Source organism: Somniosus microcephalus, chromosome 7 (assembly GCF_052327205.1).
Source record: "Somniosus microcephalus isolate GS21.2 chromosome 7, FLI_Smic_1.0, whole genome shotgun sequence".
Lineage (NCBI taxonomy): Eukaryota > Metazoa > Chordata > Chondrichthyes > Squaliformes > Somniosidae > Somniosus > Somniosus microcephalus.
The window spans coordinates 163,761,542-163,778,644 of record NC_140993.1 but is presented as its reverse complement, the minus strand read 5'-3'; the positions used below and the strand labels follow the sequence as shown (position 1 = coordinate 163,778,644).

At 44.7% G+C, this 17,103-nt stretch overlaps 1 protein-coding gene across 4 annotated transcripts in view; it reads left to right on the top strand.

The window, feature by feature from the left end:
- The window catches only part of ube2wb (ubiquitin conjugating enzyme E2 Wb), a 110,875-nt gene that overhangs the window by 70,752 nt on the left and 23,020 nt on the right, over positions 1 to 17,103 (top strand). For all 4 annotated transcript variants that reach the window (XM_085993172.1, XM_085993171.1, XM_085993174.1 and 1 more), the window contains one exon: positions 8,710 to 8,865. In XM_085993172.1, the coding sequence (XP_085849298.1) occupies positions 8,710 to 8,865 (156 nt within the window). The remainder of the gene's footprint in view (positions 1 to 8,709; positions 8,866 to 17,103) is intronic.

Here is a 17,103-nt window from a genome sequence, read left to right as displayed (position 1 = left end):
CAGAAAGTATTGGTCTCCCAACATGCTTTGGGTCCAGCATGTATGCTGCAGCATGAATCGGCTTGACACAAAATTCTTGACGCGTCTGTATGAATTGAACAATTGCCTTCTCTGCTTTGAGCAGCAGGGATGTGGGTAGGGCAATGCTGATTTGTTCTTTTAAATCAGTAAAAAGCCTGAGAACATCTGACAAGACAGCGTCATCTCCTTCAATCTGAGCAATTGCAGATGCTACTGGTGAGAGTAGTTTAAGGCTGCTAACCACTCTCTCCCAAAACACATCATCCAGCAGTATTTTCTTGGTGGTTTCCATATCCCCAGACTGGGATATTGCCATTTCTTGCAGCGACTCCTTACCCTCCAGAAGGCTGTTGTACATTATGACAACACCACCCCATCTAGTGTTGTTGGGCAGCTTCAGTGTGGTGTTCTTGTTCTTTGTCATTTGCTTGGAGTTGTAGGTTGCTGCAACTACCTGTTTTCCCCTGACATACTTAACAACTTGCTTGGCTCTCTTGTACAGTGCTTCCATGGTTCTCAAACCCATGATGTCCTTGAGGAGCAGGTTAAGCCCATGAGCTGCGCACCCAATAGACGTAATATGAGGGTGGGCCTCCTCCACTTGAGCCTAAGCAGCCTTCATATTCGCAGCATTGTCAGTAACTACTGCAAAGACCTTTTGTGATCCAAGATCGTTGGATAAATGCTGCTGCATCTTTGTGGCATTCTTTACATATGGCTTTCTACAGTGTTTGCACATGTACACAGTCTTTCCATCTTTAATGCCTGGGGTAAAATGCTTCCACACATCCGACGGTAAACGTGGCATTGTTCTATGCAGAGAAATAAAGGGCATTCATCTCTGTGTCGAACTGCGGTCGATCAGCACGATTGCAACAGGGTGAGTACATTTTTGCTGATGCTCCATGTGATGGAAGCATGACCTGTACACACACGACGCTACATCACCAATAGTGTATTATTTTGTATATTTTAAATTGAAGGACAACAGAGTTCAACAAGTAACTGGTTTATTTGGTATAAAGTCTGATTTACTTACTGCATCATCACAACATCAGCAGAAAACAAAATGACTTCCCTCAGGACCCCTAACCTGGATCTTAAAAAAACTATAGCAGTCTTACAGATGCCTGCAGGCCAATCACAATTTGATATGCAAATATTACAAATAGAGGGAGCTAATCGCTCATCCACTCAACCAACCAATCAGGACACATTTGTTCAGTCACACACAAAACTTGTAATTATTAAAACAAGCCAAGTAAGAAGATAAACATATATTGATTAAGAAATTCCTTAGTAATTAAGATTCCATCTCTGTTAGTAATTTTGAGAGAGGACCTGTGGGGGAAAAAAAGAAGAAAGAAATACAAAAAAAACAATATTATGCTAGCATGTGCTTTTTTGGGCAAAATTCCCAAGCTAAACTTCCTGTGGAAAATTTCCGGAAATTTACCGGAAACTTTCCACCCCTTTGCAACCCTAACTACAGGTCTACAGAATTCGGGAAAGATTAGTGAAAGAAAAGCCCAAATTATTTAAACAAACAACAATATTAAATAGCTTTCAAAAGATGTCGCAACAGAAGGCCCAAGACCTACAGCGTGCAACGACACCAGTAATTTCCACATTTGATAATCCTACTGCTGGCCCATCAGCCCCAGACATCATAGCTGAGCCCTCTACCTCAAGCACAACCTCCAGCCAATTGTAACTATACCTGTTTATTTTTACTCTGTTTAACAAATAAAATCCTTCATTTACTGTTTTATATTTCATAATAACTTAACTGTTTTACAAATAAAAACCGTGACAGTAGGGGAGCATTTTGGCGACAGTGACCATAATTCGGTGAGATTTAAGGTGGTCATGGAAAAAGACAAAGACGGCCCGGAAATAAGGGTTCTAAATTGGGGGAAGGCCGATTTTAATATGATAAGGCAGGATCTGGCCAAAGTGGACTGGGAGCAGCTGCTTATAGGAAAATCCACATCAAAACAATGGGAGACTTTCAGAAGGGAAATTGAGAGAGTACAACGCCAACATGTTCCTGTAAAGGTCAAGGGTGGGACCAACAAGCAAAGGGAACCTTGGATGACAAGGGATATACAAAAATGCATTAGAAATAAAAGGGGGGCTTTTGGCAGTTACAAAAGACTAAAGACGGAGGAAGCCCTAGAGGAGTATAAAAAGTGCAGGGGCATACTTAAAAAAGAAATTAGGAGGGCGAGGAGGGGCCATGAAATAACACTGGCGAGCAAAATAAAGGAAAATCCTAAGATGTTTTATAAGTATATTAAGGGCAAGAGGATAACCAGGGAAAGGGTAGGGCCCATTAGGGACCAAAGTGGCAATCTGTGTGTAGAGCCAGAGGATGTAGGCGGGGTTTTAAATGAATTTTTTGCATCTGTGTTCACTATGGAGAAAGACGATGCAGACATAGAAATCGGGCAAGGGGACTGTGACATACTTGAACATATTAGCATCGAGAGGGAGGAGGTGCTAGCGGTTTTAGCAGGCCAAAAAGTGGATAAATCCCCAGGCCCGGACGAGATGTATCCCAGGCTGCTGTGGGAGGCAAAGGAGGAGATTGCAGGGGCTCTGACACTAATTTTCAGAACCTCTCTGGCCACAGGGGATGTACCAGAGGACTGGAGAACAGCTAACGTAGTACCATTATTCAAGAAGGGTAGCGGGGATAAACCAGGGAATTACAGGCCAGTGAGTCTAACATCTGTGGTGGGGAAATTATTGGAAAAAATTCTGAGGGACAAAATTAATCTCCACTTGGAGAGGCAAGGATTAATCGGGGATAGTCAGCATGGCTTTGTCAAGGGTAAATCATGTCTGACAAATCTGATCGAATTTTTCGAGGGGGTGACTAGTGGGGTGGATGAGGGAAATGCTGTGGATGTGGTTTACATGGACTTCAGTAAAGCTTTTGACAAAGTCCTGCATAGGAGACTGGTTAAGAAGGTAAGAGCCCATGGGATCCAGGGTGCCTTGGCGCGTGGGATCCAGGGTGCCTTGGCGCGTGGGATCCTAAACTGGCTGAGTGGCAGGAGGCAGAGGGTGATGGTTGAAGGTTGCTTTTGTGACTGGAAGCCTGTGTCCAGTGGGGTACCTCCGGGATTGGTGCTGGGTCCCTTGTTGTTCGTGATCTACATAAATGATTTGGATGAGAATGTAAAAGGTATGATCAGTAAGTTCGCAGATGACACGAAAATTGGTGGGGTGGTAAATTGCGAGGAGGAAAGCCTCCGGCTACAGGACGATATAAACGGGTTGGTCAGATGGGCGGAAAAGTGGCAAATGGAATTTAACCCTGAAAAGTGCGAGGTGATGCATTTTGGACGGACAAATAAGGCAAGGGAATACACAATGAGTGGTAGGACCCTAGGAAGTACAGAGGGTCAGAGGGACCTTGGTGTACATGTACATAGATCCCTGAAGGCAGCGGAGCAGGTAGATAAGGTGGTTAAAAAGGCATATGGGATACTTGCCTTCATTAGCCGAGGCATAGAATATAAGAGCAGGGAGGTTATGATGGAGCTGTACAAAACGCTGGTGAGGCCACAGCTGGAGTACTGTGTGCAGTTCTGGTCGCCTCACTATAGGAAGGATGTGATTGCTTTGGAGAGGGTGCAGAGAAGATTCACCAGGATGTTACCTGGGATGGAGCGCCTCAGCTATGAAGAGAGGCTGGACAGGCTGGGGTTGTTTTCCTTGGAGCAGAGAAGGCTGAGGGGGGACCTGATTGAGGTGTATGAAATGATGAGGGGCATAGATAGGGTAGATAAAGAGGAACTTTTCCCCTTAGTGGGGGGGGGTCAATAACAAGGGGGCATAGATTCAGGGTAAGGGGCAGGAGATTTAGAGGGGATTTGAGGAGGAACTTTTTCACCCAGAGGGTGGTTGGAATGTGGAACTCAATGCCTGAAAGGGTGGTAGAGGCAGGAACCCTCACAACATTCAAGAAGCATTTGGATGAGCACTTGAAATGCCATTGCATACAAGGCTATGGACCAAATGCTGGAAAATGGGATTAGACTGGACAGGGATGGATGGGCGGCGCAGACACGATGGGCCGAAGGGCCTCTTTCTGTGCTGTAAAACTCTATGACTCTATACATTTCAGGAATTGTAACCCCTCTTTGCCCTTCACACTGCTACTTTTCCAGTTTGTTTTAGGATAATTGAAGTCTCCCATTTTTACTGCTCCAAAGTTTATGCATCATTCTGAAATTTGCTCCTCTATTTCCTGAAACACTGTTTGTAGGACCTCTACCCTTTCCCTACCTACGCCATTGGTTCCAACATGGACCACGACTTCTGTCTGTTCCCACCCCTCCCCTCACCAGCCCCCGCAAAATGTTCTGCACTCGTTCAGTGATGTCCTTTACCCTGGCGCCAGGGAGACAACATAGAAAGATAGGAGCAGGAGTAGGCCATTCGGCCCCTCTAGCCTGTTCCGCCATTTAATGAGATCATGGCTGATCAAACCATGTGAGACTCGTCGGTGGTTGCAGAAACACCTGTCTGCACCCCAGACTATCAAATCCCCCTATGATTATTGCATTTTTACACTTTGCTATGCCCCACTGTGCAGTCATTTGCCCCACAATGCCGTGGCTGTGCTCTGGACTGCACTCCCCCGAGCTGTCGTTGCCCTCACTGGTATTCAGCACTAAAAACCGGTTTGATAGTAGCCTCATTTGCTCATCAGTTGATGTGACATTTTAGCTAACTGACCACCTGGGGTTTTCCCATTGTTACAAAGCTAAGGTTACATCAAGTAAGCAGTACCATTGCCGACACGTCTGGGAATGAGGCAGCTATATATTTCCTCATCTTCCCTCCACCCCCTGAGGAACCCTGGAGTTATATAGACATAATGGCCTAGAAATTCAGTTGTTTGCGCCAGCCGCTAGTGCCTTAGGAGGAGGAGATGTGGGGCGCTAGGCGGCTAGTGGCCAGGCGCTGCGCGATCTGCGCCTCTCCCCAACTTCAGTAACGGTTTAGCGGCGGCGCAAAGCCTTTGCGCGCGCTCAGCTGCGCGCGCAGATCCTGACGTCATTTCATCGTGCAACGCCCTTTGTGCGCCCCAAACTGGAAATTCAGTGGTGCCGGCCTATTGCGCGCCTGGCGCCCCTAGCGACTGGTGGAGGGGAACGGTTCCCAGTCGCGGGGGGGGGGGGGGGGCGCTAATTAAAGGGCACTCCTCCTGCAGTAGAAATGGCAGCCATTTTGCATCACTCCTTTGTGAGAGACGGATCTTTGCAGAGAGACAAAGGTAGAGAGCTTTCTGGTTTGGCTCAACACTCGCACAGGTACTTGTGGCTTCAGACCACAACTTTGCACTTGTCTTTAACTTCAGAGCCATAGCATTGACTGGAAACATATAATGGGGGCTGCAATGGGTGCAAACGTTGGCCTTCTCCATAGTCCTGGGCGTTGTCCAGATCAAGCAGCAGTGGTCAGGCCTTGCTTCAGGGCTGCAGTGTGCAGGGCGTGGCAGGCAAACAAATCCACCCTCCCCCTTTAAGAGCTCACCGGCGCCAGAGTGTCTGCCGTCAATCAGCAACTCGCCGCACCTGCGCTGCGCCCGCCCTCGGGGGTTTCGCCCCGGGCCGCCGGCTTAGCGCCTAATGATAGTCGTGCATCGCCTGTTTTAGCGCAGCAGCAACCTCTTGGGGCGATGCCACTGAATATCGGCGAAGGTGGCGCGAAGTTGCGCCGGGCGCAAACTTTAGCGGCCGCCCGGCTGTAGCGCCCCAAACGTGGCTATACTGAATTTCTAGGCCAATGCCTTTGAGCGGATCCTAGCAGTACAGAAATATTGTAGGTTTAAAAAATCCAGCTTGGGTAACCCAGCTTTGCGGAGCACCTCCGTTTAGTCCGTAAGGGTGACCCTGAGCTTCCTGTCGCCTGTCACTTTAATTCTCTGCTCCACTCCCACTCTGATCTCTCTGTCCTCGGCCTCTTGCACTGTTCCAATGAAGCTCAACGTAGGCTCGAGGAACAGCACCTCTTCTTTCGATTAGGCACTTTATAGCCTTCTGGACTCAACATCGAGTTCAACAATTTCCGACCAGAACCTCTGCCCTTATCTCTTTTTTCATTTTTTTCTCTCTCACATGGCAGCTGTCGATCATTCTGCCATCGCCATTTACACTTCATCTAGAGTCATCTTTTGTTTCTTGTCCCATTACCATCTCCTTTTGCCTTGCGCCATCATCCCTTTTGTCTCTTAATCTCTCCTGCCTTCCATCCTATCACAGACCTTCCCATTTGTTCTTTCCTCCCTTCCCCCCTTTCCCTGCCCCTACACTTGCCTAAAAACCTGTTCCATCTCCAACTTTTTCCAGTTCTGGCGAAGGGTCATTGACCTGAAACGTTAACTGTTTCTCTGTACAGATGCTGCCTGACCATACATGCTGCTGCTGAGCATTTCCAGCATTTTCTGTTTTTATTTCAGTCAAAAAACAATTTGCTTCACCATGTCATTGGCTGCAAAATTTACATTGTAATTTGTCATAAAATTAATATTTTTAGAAAAATGCTGAAGAAATATTTAGTAAGATCATTATTTTCTTTAATCGAAAAGGGGAGTACATTGAACAAAAGGTTCCTTCTCTTTAACTACAGTTTTTTCTACTTCATTTAATAAGAGAATATCTCCCCCCCCCCCCCCCCCCCCCCCCCCCCCAACGCGCACACCCTGCAAGAAAGCAGTCTTTAGGTGTTATAGGGTTAAAAACAAATGATTGCTTTGGCGTGAAGAGTTTCTTTGGTTCTGGGCCAGTTGCTGAAAAAAAAATCATTGTGTGTGTATGTGATCATTCCTATCTTCCTTTACATATGTCATGATAGGATAATTTAACTGCTCAGGGTTCTAAACAATAACTAGTGATGCAGTAGATTTTGGCATGGTGCATATCCTTTGGCTGCAAGAAATAACTAATCATGTTGAGAAACATAGAAGATAGGAGCAGGAGTAGGCCATTCGGCCCCTCGAGCCTGCTCCGCCATTCAATGAGATCATGGCTCATCATCCAAACTCAGTACCCTGTCCCTGCCTTCTCCCCATATCCCTTGATCCCTTTAGCCTTGAGAAATATATCTAACTCCTTGAATATATTTAATGAATTGGCCTCAACTGCCTTCTGTGGTAGAGAATTCCCCAGGTTCACCACTCTCTGGGTGAAGAAATTCCTCCTCATCGCTGTCCTAAATGGCTTACCCCTTATCCTTAGACTGTGACCCCTGGTTCTGGACTCCCCTGCCATCGGGAACATCCTTCCTGCATCTAGTCTGTCCTGTTAGAATTTTATAAGTTTCAATTAGATCCCCTCTCATTCTTCTAAACTCCAGCGAGTATAAGCCCAATCGACCCAATCTTTCCTCGTACAACATTCCTGCCATCCCAGGTATCAGTCTGGTGAATCTTCGCTGCACTCCCTCCATGGCAAGAACATCTTTCCTCAGATAAGGCGACCAAAACTGCACACAATACTCAAGATGTGGTCTCACCAAGGCCCTGTACAACTGCAGCAAGACATCCTTGTTCCTGTACTCGAACCCTCTCGCTACGAAGGCCAACAAACCATTTGCCTTCTTAACCACTTGCTGCACCTGCATGCTTACCTTCAGCGACTGGTGCACAAGGACACCCAGGTCTCATTGCACTTCCCCTTCTCCCAATCTATTGCCGTTCAGATAATAATCTGTCTTCCTGTTTTTGCCACCAAAGTGGATAACCTCGCATTTATCCACATTGTACTGCATCTGCCCAATCACCCAACCTGTCCAAATCATACTGGAGTTTCTCGGCATCCTCCTCACAGCACACACGCCCACCCAGCTTTGTGTCGCCTGCAAACTTGAGGAATCATCCAGTGAAATACTGTATCTGAAAAATATATAATGTAGATCTAGCAGTAGCCAAATGATGAAATAAGCAGTTTTCAGTAGTGACTTAGATTAAAGGCAGCAGCATTTTGATATTTGGATACACCTTAGGACTGTAACTAATTGTCCGCATAGGGGTTAAATATTGAACATACCCTGCAGGGAAGGTTTGATTCCTTTTAATACTGGTAAATGAAACGTTGTTGCCATTTAAATGAATGGGGAAATGTTGTTCTGGTGTAATATTATTTAAGTCCTGTTGAGTCCATACTCCAGGAAATGCAATTAAATTATTAAGTTATTGTCATTATCTAAATATTACCATTTTCGCATTGATTCACCTTGGATTGCTCATGTAGACTTTTAAATAGTTGACACTGTTGCCATTTTAGCAGTTGGAGAGGTGGTATTGAATACAGTACTGATTTATGATAAGCCAGCATAACTTTTGATGAGCTGATGGATCATTATCCCCCTTCGCGTAATCCAGTCACCTCACCTGTGAAGTGAAATAACGCAGCAAAGAATGAACCAAAGTCACTGTGCATTATAGTTTTCTCTTGGCTGCACCTTTGTGCTATCTAAGAAAAAAGCAAAGATTTGTGGTGTTCTGGCAATCTTTCAAGAGCTCCCACAACTGAGATGGGCTGCACAGTCTCTTAATTCTAACTTTGTAAACTGATGACCAAAGTTTCTTTCTTGAAAGTTGTAAACAACTTGTGGATAGAAATATAAATTAATGTGTAGTACTGAAATTGTTTGTTCCTTATTTTTTAGGTTATGTTCACTGGTGACAATATTCCAGTTCATCCTCACGTTTACAGCAACGGACACATTTGTCTATCCATTCTGACAGAAGACTGGTCTCCAGCTCTCTCTGTGCAATCAGTCTGTCTTAGCATCATCAGCATGCTTTCCAGTTGCAAAGAAAAGGTAATCTATGATTAGATTCAAAGCTGCAATTGATCAAATAAACTCCTTTTGCACCTTACTAGCCTGATTTTTTTTTTTAATGGGAGTGAGAAAGAAAGATAAATTCCCCATAGTTAGAGATTTCTGTTGGAGTGCATGTATGAAATGCACTAGAAAAGCATTTTTGAAGATATACTGCTCACTTAGCTGCACATGTTAGTTGCTTATCGTGGCTCGTAGTGCATATTTTTAAAGATTCTTCACTTGAGGGAGGTAGGGAGAATGAGTTGATCTACACTATTTGCACTTCCTCGTGGTTGATTCAGAGTAACAGATTAAGGCCTGGGAATTGACTGCTTATTTATTGCTATGGCCAAGGAATGTAATATAGTTTGACAGTTTACTAAAAAATTCATATATTTCAAACATACAAGTCATATGATCGCCTCCCTGATTGTTGTATAAGATCTCAGATTACTTAGCCAGTTTGCATTTGAATACTAAAAGCTGTTTTGCTGAAAGATTAAGTTGATTAGGAATGCATCAGTGTTTTAATGGGATCAGCTACGAGTAGTGGGAGCAGTATAAGTAATGTGGTATTTGGAAGTGATAACTAAAATGTGAAAATGATGTGGTTACATAGCACTAACAGGCTCTAATTATACATCTTGCCAGATTGAGACTAGGATTGGCAAACCATCCTTCCATTGCCTACCTTAGTTTGGCAAACATTTTCATTATTTGTTGAACAATAAAATCAATATTAACTGCTTTTTGAGAAGTATGGTGGTAATTAATTTACTCTGAAAGTTATTGGAGTGACTCAGTTTTAATGGCTTCAAGCAGTATTTCCCATTCTGTCACTTTTGGAGCAATAACTTACTAACTGTAGCCCACAAATATTAGTTTATTTTGTACCTCTGAGCTAAACTTAGCCAAAACAATTTCAAACATTATTTTAGCACTCAAGAAATCTTCAGTCCATGCTTTGCTGTCAGCAGATAGTCTCTGTTCTAATGTCCACTGAGCTCCTTTACAAGCAGGGGGCCAGAAATATTTAGTGAATAGTATCTTTTTTTATATGATTGCTGTTGAGTCAATCTCGTGTAGCATTTCTGAGAGAGTAAAATCCATAGCTTATTCAAAGTATTATAATACTCCAATCTAAAACTAATTTTCTTTTTAAAATATCAAATTGTGATTGTATGAAGCAACTTACCTAAACATTGGACAGGAAATATTGGCAGGAAGTTTTAAATGTTTAGTGTTTTATTTTCAATAAAATAGCAGTTTTGCCATGTAGTCCATTATGTGTTTAGTTCCTCTAAAAGTTGTGGATTTACAATGCTCTTTATGTTTTACGAATGGTGACATAAACTAGATTAAAATAATGTGTTCTGAAAAGCGATTGGGTGAGTGAAGATCCATAGCTGGCATCAAATTCTCCCCACAATGTTTAATACACAGGAATAACAAAAAGGGCAACACCGAGTTTAGTTTACCATATTGGTAAAACTTTCATTGATCTCATTGGTAACTTTTACTAAAATGAAAACAAAATTGTAGCCATATTTGGATCTGTAGTGCAAGCCAGTATCTGAAGCTACAGCTAGCCAATTTGGAGAGGAAGATCAACTGTTACTTTTACCTTGGATTCTAGAACAACTAATGTTGAGGTTTTGGCTAGTGAGAGCATGGACTCTGGGTGCAGTGAGCTTGATGGGCTGAATGGCCTTTTCTCACTCAAAACTTTGTTCTTGTGCATCATGTGCTGGGGAAATGGCCATGTCTACTGTATAGCTGTAAACTCTAATGGGACAGTGTCTTGTGGTTTCCCATTTCCATGACAGCTTATTCATTTGCAAGTTGAGTGGGGGATTGGGTACTTTTTTTTTTCTTTCCTCTCTTGTACCTTGACTTATGTGTTCATAGAGCTGGGCGAATCCACTAAACGGAGTGGCTTGTTAAACAAAGTGGGATTTTTGGTGCAGAGGGAGAAGGAGGTGCTAAGTAATTTAAACCAAGGGGCAACAGTAAATAAGTAAATAGAATTGCAGGAAGCCCGAGGAGCATAAAAGCAGGGCAGGTGCAACGAGAGCGGCAGAGAGCATTGCAAAACAACCACATGGAGAAAACTGAACAAGTGACATAAAAACCAGCACGAACGGTGGAACCCAAGGAATTACAGAAGTATTTAGGATAAGTATTTGGTGGTTAGTGTTAAGTTAGTTTAAGTATTTAGTTGATTGGTTAGGGTTTATAGTGATTAGGGTTTTAGTATTAGCTAAACAGTTAAATAGCCTTAAAGCTTAAAAAAAAAACTGTTAGCTAACATGGCAGGAAAGCTGGGGCCTGTTTCATGCACATTCTGTGCCACGTGAGAACTCCGAAACACTTTGTGTGTCCTAGAAAACCACATTCAGGAAGTGTCATCAACTGCGCAAGCTCGAGCTCCGTGGCTGGCGTCACTACAGTGCATATGGGAAGCTGAGAATTTCGTAGATAGCACATTTCAGGAGGTGGTCACCCTGCAGAGAGTTCAGGGGGAGAGAGAGAGTGGGTAACTCTTAGGCATTTCTGCAACTGCAGGTGTGAGCCCCGAATGGTATGTTGCCTCCCAGGTGCCAGGGTACAGGAAATTCTGCGAGGGGAAAGGGATCAGCCGTCCATATTGGAACCAATGACATGGGTAGGAAAAGTGTTGAGGTCCTACAGGCAGAGTTTCAGGAGCTAGGAAAAAGATTAAAGAACAGGACCTCAAAGGTGGTAATCTCTGGATTACTCCCAGTGCTATATGCGAGTGAGTACAGAAACAGGAAGATAGTGCAGGTGAATGTGTGGCTGGAGAAGTGGTACAGGAGGGAGAGCTTCAGGATCCTGGGGCATTGGGACTAGTTCTGGGACAGGAGTGACCTGTACAAGCCGGATGGGTCACCAGGGCACAGCGGCGGAGAGGAGAAACAAGATGCTTAGAAAACTAGGAGGCGCATACAGCCACAGAATAGAACAACAAGGGAACGCTTCAGCCTTGTCTTTTATGCTGGGCTCCACCATCGTTGAGGATGGAAATTGTAGTGTATGTGCCTTTAAGAGCCCCATGTGTACTGTAATGCCGGTAATGGCCACTCGGGCTATATAAGCTTGTATATTGTGTTGTATCAGTTAGTTCCCCTCCAGACTTTGCTTAGTAAACACCTATGAAACCAACTCCTGTCTTCAGTGTCTCTATCAACACACAGACACAACAGTGGCGACGAATTGGAAACGGACTTACCTGCAATTCGGCAGCACCTCAAGGACATCGATTCCTCTGTCGTCCAAAGTTGAAGAAAAATCAAGAAAAAGAAAAAGCTGTGGTTTCACCAGCTAGCCAAGCTGGTGGCAGGTACTGCAATAATCCTTCCTGGGCGTCGGGCTGGGGCTCCAGCGGCTGGCTCTACAGCTAGGCCAAGCAGCGAAAGCGGAGGCAAGCAGTAACAAACGGGGAGGGAGCACTCTGGAGACAGCTGGCGCTGCAAGCAGGTCGGCGTTCAGACCTGGAGAGAGAGTCCAGCGGGAACGAGTCTCCAACTGTAAATAAATTAATAGAATGGAAACCGCGGGAAACAGCGTTGTCATCGGCAGCAGCGGCGGGAAGCGCCATATCTTTTCTGCAGAAAAGAAAGAAAAGCGCGGGAAGCGCCATTTTATTTCTAGGATGCCTAAGTCTGGCAATATTGATGCTTTTGATAACGAGATAGAGGATTGGACCACATATGTGGAAAGAGTGGAGGTATATTGCACCGCAAATGGAATAGAAGATGAAAAAAAAGCTTCAGTACTGCTAAATCTAATGGGCGCAAAGACATACGGGCTGTTACGAAATTTAATCACTCCAGCCAAACCAAAGGACAAGAATTTTAAAGAAATTGTTGATACCCTACAGGAGCACTTAAACCCAACACTGCTGCTGATAGCGGAACGATTCAAATTCTTCAAGAGAAATCAACACAAGAATGAAAGTAACGCTGATTACCTCACCGAATTAAGAAAGCTATCAAAACACTGCCAATTCGGGGCAGGACTAGCAGATTATCTTCGAGACAAATTCGTCTGCGGTCTCTTCAGTGAAGGAACACAGAAAAGGCTGCTTTCTGAAAAAGATTTAACACTGGACAAGGCTTTCAGTATGGCTGTATCATACGAAGTAGCCGCAAGAGGAGCTGCAGAGATACAACAAAAGACACAGGACTTCGGCACCCATGAAATGACACAGGGTTTCGAGAGATGTTATCGCTGCGGCAGATCCACCCATGACCAGAGGGACTGCTGGTTCAAGGACAAAGCATGCAGGCAATGCAGAAAGATTGGACACATTGCACGGGTATGCCGATCTGGACAAAAAAAATCCACAGACAGGGGAAAAAAAGTCAATAAAGAAAAGTACAGAAAGGTACAAATGATGACGGACAGTAGCTCCGAAGACCAGAAGAGCGATAGCGACTCCGAAAACGAGACTAAGCTGTCTCAAATTACATAATGTAATTGCCAAAGATGATTACCAGACCATTTGGGTTACCCTTAAAATGGAGCTAGATACAGGATCAGCTCTGACCGTCATAAATCGACGGGATTACGAGCGGCTATTTCCGCATATACCTTTAAAAGACACATCCATTATCTTGAAAACTATACGGGGCAGAAAGTATACCCCAAAGGAAAAATAAGGGTGCCTGCTGTATACAACAGCAAGGAAATACAAAAGTTGTATTTATACATTCTACAAGATGGTGGTCCAACGCTGTTGGGACGTGAATGGATCAGGAAAATACGTTTAGACTGGCACTCCATTCAGGCACTGACGGTGACCAGTAAGAAAAAAAACGATGATGACGTCATACCTGAACGATTAAAAGACATCTTGGCCAATGCCAAAGAAGTGTTTCAAGAGAAACTAGGAACCTTGAAAGGCATCACCGCCTCAATAAAAGTGGAAGATGCAGCAATTCCCAAGTTTTTTAAGGCAAGACCATACGCAATTCGTCCAGCAGTCGAGGCAGAGCTGGAGAATTTGGAAAAGGCAGGCGTATTATCCAAAATAGATCGGAGCGAGTGGGCAACCCCCATCGTCCCAGTCATGAAGAAAGCATTGAATAATGATAAATCTGAAGAACAGAGAAAAATTCGCATCTGTGGAGACTTCAAGGTGACTGTAAACCCGGTCCTTCACACGGTACAGTATCCTCTTCCGAGGATAGATACTTTCGCCTCACTATCCGGAGGGAAACGTTTCACCAAAATTGACTTGGCACAGGCATATCTACAGATGGAGGTTGAAGAGGCCTCTTAAAAAAAATCTCTCACGATAAATACACACAAAGGTCTGTACCAGTACAATCGACTGGTTTTCGGAGTAGCATCCGCTCCAGCTATCTGGCAAAGAGCTATGGAGCAAGTCCTGCAAGGGATTCCGGGGACTCAATGCTACCTAGATGACACCCTTGTAACAGGAGAAAACGACAACGAGCACCTTGCCAATTTGGAGCAGGTGCTCACTAGGCTGAGACAACGGGGCCTACGAGCAAATCGCCCCAAGTGTGAATTTTTCCAAAATCAAATATCATATTGTGGCCACATAATTAATAAGGAAGGGTTGCATAAGCCACCTGAAAAAATTGAAGCGGTCATAAAAGCCCCAGCACCTGAAAATGTTTCACAATTAAGGTCGTTCCTGGGATTAATAAATTACTATCATAAATTTTTACCGAACTTATCAACTCTTCTACACCCTCTTAATGAACTGCTGCAAACAGGAGTAATTTGGAAATGGAGCGAAGACTGTAAACGTGCCTTCCATAAATGCAAAGACTTAATCACGTCCAAAGAAGTTTTGGCTCATTACAACTCATCACTGCCAATCAGACTGGTGTGCGATGCATCCCCTTACGGCGTAGGAGCAGTATTATTGCATAAATTCCCCGATGGCTCGGAACGGCCGATAGCTTTTGCGTCACGCTCATTGAACTCAGCTGAGCGTAACTATGCCCAAATCGACAGGGAAGCACTCAGCCTGGTATGGGGAGTGAAGAAGTTCAACCATTACCTACACGGACAAAAATTTACCTTGTTGACTGACCATCAACCCCTCATCTCCATATTCAACCCTAAAAAGGGTGTTCCCATTATGACAGCGCAAAGGCTACAGAGGTGGTCCCTTTTTCTAGGGGCACACCAATACAACATAGAATACAAAGGATCCAAACAGCATGGGAATGCTGACGGGTTATCGCGCCTACCGTTGCCAACGATAGAAGAAGCACCTACCGTAGATCCAGTGGAGATTTTCCACTCTACCATAGTCGAATGTCTACCAGTAACAAATTCTGCCATTGAAAGGGAAACTAGAAATGACCCGACTCTCTCACGAGTCTACGATTTAACAGTGAAGGGATGGCCAGCACATGGCGAACCACTGTTGCCAGCATTCTCGCAAAGAAGAGAACAGCTGTCAGTGTGCCGAGGAACCTTGATGTGTGGATCCAGAGTGGTGAGTCCACCCAAACTCCAGGATAAAGTTCTAAAGGAGCTTCACGAGGGGCATCTGGGTGGAGTGAAAATGAAGAACCTAGCCAGGGCGTTTGTATGGTGGCCAGGTATCGATGGAGACATCGAAGAAATGACCAAGAGCTGCCTCGGATGCCAGAAGGTCCAAAACGCTCCACCCCAAGCCCCTCTACATCCATGGGAGTGGCCCTCATCTCCCTGGCAAAGGGTACACATCGACTTTGCTGGTCCATTTATGGACTCAATGTGCTTAATCGCGGTTGATGCACACTCCAAGTGGCCGGAGGTAATAAAGATGTCCTCCACCACCACGGAAAAAACCATCACAGTATGGAGGACCATATTTGCCAGGAATGGGCTGCCGGAACAGATCTGTTCTGATAATGGACCGCAATTTGTGTCCGAAGAATTCAGGAAGTTCTTAAAAAAAACAATGGGGTTAAGCACTACACGTCCGCCCCATACCATCCCGCCACCAATGGATTGGCTGAAAGGTTTGTCCAGACCTTCAAGAAGGCCATAAAGGCCATGGGTAATGAAGACATAAAACTTCAGCACAAGGTGGATAACTTCTTGTTCGCATACAGGAATGCAACACATATGGTTACAAACCAAACTCCCGCCATGATGTTCTTCAGTAGAAGCCTAAGATGCCGGCTGGATTTGAGCAAGCCCAACATCAGAAGGGACGTGGAGAACCGGCAATTTCAAGGCATGAATGAAAGGCCAACTAGAACCTTCCAGATAGGTCAACAAGTTTTGGCCCGGGACTACCGTACCGAGAAATGGCAGCCTGGAACTATTTGCACACGACTAGGACCGCTGATGTATACCGTGGACATCGGAGAAAGCATAATAAGGCGCCATGCTGACCAAATCATAGTCATCCGAAAAGGGACAACCTACACCACAACTCTATACGCCTAACGATGAAGTAGAGATACCCATATCTACCTCCGATCCGGTGATACTGGAACCCGATGAACCCGACACTGGCATGCAAGCCGAATCAGCCTTGCCAAAAGAACCTACAACACCACCAGAAACTACTACACCACCGAGGCGTTATCCGGACCGAGTCAGGAAGCCTCCAGAGAGACTGACTTATAATTAATTAACTGCAGCAATGTGTAGATTATTTTTCTTGTAACATGTAATTAATAATTACTTAAAATATTATGTACTGGTTGGCTAAAAGGGGAGGAATTGTAGCGTATGTGCCTTTAAGAGCCCCATGTGTACTGTAATGCCGGTAATGGCCACTCTGGCTATATAAGCCTGTATATTGTGTTGTATCAGTTAGTTCCCCTCCAGACTTTGTTTAGTAAACACCTATGAAACCAACTCCTGTCTTCAGTGTCTCTATCAACACACAGACACAACAGGGATGTTCATGGAGCAGCCTCTTCCCCTTAGTTTAATTGTCCACCACCATTCATGAGTGGATGTGGCAGGACTGCAGAGCTTTGTTCTAGTCCGTTGGTTCTGGATCGCTTGACTCTATCTGTACCTTGCTGCTTCCGCTGTATAGCATGCTTGTATTCCTGTGTTGTAGCTTAACCAGGTTGGCACCTCATTTTCAGGTATGCCTGGTACTGCTCCTGGCATGCTCTTCTAATTCTAATTGAACCAGGGTTGATTGTTTGGCTTGATGGTAATGGTAGAGTGAGAGATATGCTGGGCTGTGAGGTTGCAGATTGTGGTGGAATACAACTC